The following is a 2,950-nucleotide window of genomic DNA, read 5'->3' as shown; positions in this document are numbered from 1 at the left end:
AAATTAATGTTCTGATTTAGGTTACATTTTTTTTTCAGTACAAACTACATTTTAACAGTGATTTACTATGTAATTTTTCTTGTGTTTTGTATCTTTTTCTAGAAACTAAACGATGTTTTGATGGTTTTATTGGCTTACACGTGAATTGATATCATTGCTGTATTTCATTATTTGGAATACAGTAACTCCAAAATATTTAGTTGTTTGTTAATCCCCAAGCTTATGGGTAGTAATTTCCAACTTATTCAGACTTTTAGTTTTTTGGGGTTTTTTTTTTTGGTTTTGATTTTAGGCATTCACCTTTCACATAAGAACATAAGCCAGTGAGAAATAGCAGGAGTGGTAGTGGCGTCACTATTGGAAGAATTATATATTTGAATTCGTAAAATACCTCATCATTTTAGTCAGTCTTATCCTTGAAAGTGATTTTATAAAGCACATTAAAAAAATCTATAAATTTAAGTTCTCGTTTCCTCGTTGGCACCCCTCTTGGTTAGGAAACAGGTAAAGCTGCTCTATCAAAGGGATCTTGAAACAGAGTGGCTCAGATAAAGCAGAAGCTTCGCTTTGCATCTGGGCAACGGTGCAGCGCGGGTGTGAGGTTCACTGTCGCGGGAGCGCGGGCTCCTCTGGACAGCTCCCTTTCTCAGCGCCAGGCTTCCACTGATGGCCCAGAGTGGCTGCTCCACCTCCCACCGTCACATGTGCATTCCACCAGTAAGAACGGGGATTGGGAAGACGAGGGCATCTGCTTTTCCTTTAAGGACACGGAATGGGTGTTCACAAGTCACGGCACCTCATGCCATTGCCCTGAACCAATCCTGTAGCCACATCCAACAAGGTCCCGCCTGACAAGGACGCCGAGAAATGTAGTCTCATCAGAGGTCAGCAGACGGTGCCCCATTCATTACCTGCTCTGGTGAATGAAATTTAGTGGACGGTGGCCGTGCCCCTTTATTTACATGTTTCCTGTGCCGCTTTCAAGTAGAGCTGAGTAGTTGCTTCAGAGACCATTGGCCTACCATCTAAAATATTTGCTGTCCGGCTCTTTATACAGAAAGTATACCTACCCCCTCTCCCAGCTTCCCCCAAGCCCAGGTGGCCTGTATGTCCACCAAGAAAAAGGAGAGAAAGGATAGTTAGGAATATCTAACTTAAAAACAGCAAGTTTTTACCAAATAGGCAATTTTTGTTATTTGAAAACCATGATGGTCTTTAAGTCTCCTTTCTCCTTCAAAATTAAAATAAAAGCTGAAAATGATTTTTATATACTCAGTAGATTTTTTTTAAGTTACTAGCTTCTGGCTTAGTTACAATTTGTTATTAAAAATCATTCTCTTAATAACTTCAGAGAAAAATGTGGTCGAGAAGAGTTTGCTCCAGTTCCGTGCCGTCCTGTCGTCTTCAGCCACCTGTCATGGTCTTGCTCCCAAAAGCTTCACGTCTCCGAACGTCTTCAAAACTATGTTATAATTAAATGTCATTGAACTGATAGTTTTTGGCTGTCTCAGTTTTTCCACCATCGTTAGGTTTAGAAATAACACAGTTGTTGAGATCTGCCTTCTCCCTCCAAGGCACTTTTTTCCATTTGTGTTCAGCCACACCATATAATTTACAATCAAGAGCTTTTGAGAGAAAGTGCTTCAAAAAAATAGAGAAAATAAAATTACAGGCATTTTCCATGAGGAAACCTTTGAAGTCAGCAATCTCATAATTTCTTTTTCTATGTTTTTCCCTTCTGTGAAAAAGGAAAAAAAGGAGCTAATAACAGTCATAGAGAAACATTCCCAGCCAGTGCTGTGGCGCATGTATGTCAGCATAACCTGCAGACGCATCGTTCGCTACTGCCAGTGCCCTGAGGGTTGGCTGAAGGTCGTGCGGGGTGAGGAAGAAGTGATTACGCTGGCCCCAGAGAAGTGTTTTCAACGTGGTGTTTCCCACCTGTCGGCTATAGTCATGGTGAAAATTGGTCAAAAAAATTGAAATGGGGCTCCCAAAGCTTTTTCCTTCTAGGCTTTTTTTTTTTTTTTTTTAATGCCCAGGGCAACAGCTAGCACTTGGGTGCCTTGCTTTCTGTGAATTACCGTATGGCATCTCCGTTAGGCTGCGGGGTTGCCAAGAATATGTTCTCACTGTAGGCAGATGAATTCTGAATAAGCCAGTTAGAAAAAAGCACCTTTTCTCTCACATTGATAGAAAGCTGCTCTGTGGCCTCGCTGGGCCTTTCTGCACAGCACACAACCCGAACGACTTCGGGGTGGCCTCGTGCGTGCCCCGCTGAGGAGATCCAAAATGAGCTTGACGAGGTCGGGGGTTACTTGTCTCCCTCATTCTGAGAGTGCGTTGGGCGTGTCGAGACAAGAGACGTCAACATGTCCACACAGATGTAGGAGTCGTGAGGTAGAAACAGCGCCTGTGGAGGCCAGAGGACCACGGGCAGGATGGTCTGGAGCGGATCTCCAGCTGGTCTCCGGGGAGCCCCAGAGTGGTGGAGCTGAGTGTGGAGAGAGTGCCGGAGTCTCGGGAAATAGACGGAGCAAATTCCGGAGCTATATTCTGGAGGCCCAGACGAAACTGGATCTTTTTCGAAACTCTTGGGTCTCATATTTTTGAAACAAGGATTTTGGTCTTCAGTTGACCAGTCCGAGTCTGGTATCTTTCAAGTAGCACCTCATTTATCTCTCTCTCTAAAATTTGTCACCTTATTCATCAGACTTGCTAAGAAAGTGTAGCTTCTTTATATTCTACGGTGGGTTTATCATCTAGCTGGTTAAGGGATGTTGCCAGTAACCAGCTTAAAACTAGTTTCTTGTAGTATAGACAGTCTTCAAGGACAACTGCCCAGGTGAATAAATGTTCATTCCCTTTCTTCTCTCTCGGGGGAGAGAAACGTCCATGAGGCTGACGAGCACTCCCGGCTCCTCTCCTTCCTCACTGGGGTTCCCCATGA

The 2,950-nt window shown here is 43.7% G+C and overlaps 1 protein-coding gene across 3 annotated transcripts in view; it reads left to right on the top strand.

The window, feature by feature from the left end:
* LOC105302852 (elongation factor-like GTPase 1) overlaps positions 1-2,950 on the top strand; it is a 19,775-nt gene that overhangs the window by 14,792 nt on the left and 2,033 nt on the right. The window contains exon 4 of one of the 3 annotated variants that reach the window (XM_023520976.1): positions 1,352-1,494. The exons of the other annotated variants lie outside the window; for them this stretch is intronic. Within the exon in view, the coding sequence (XP_023376744.1) occupies positions 1,352-1,477 (126 nt within the window). The 3' untranslated portion in view covers positions 1,478-1,494. Of the gene's footprint in view, positions 1-1,351; positions 1,495-2,950 lie in introns of those variants that run through there. 3 annotated transcript variants of the gene reach the window in all.

The sequence above is a fragment of the Pteropus vampyrus genome, unplaced genomic scaffold, assembly GCF_000151845.1.
Source record: "Pteropus vampyrus isolate Shadow unplaced genomic scaffold, Pvam_2.0 Scaffold286, whole genome shotgun sequence".
Classification (NCBI taxonomy): Eukaryota; Metazoa; Chordata; class Mammalia; order Chiroptera; family Pteropodidae; genus Pteropus; species Pteropus vampyrus.
This window is presented reverse-complemented; position numbering and strand designations above follow the sequence as displayed.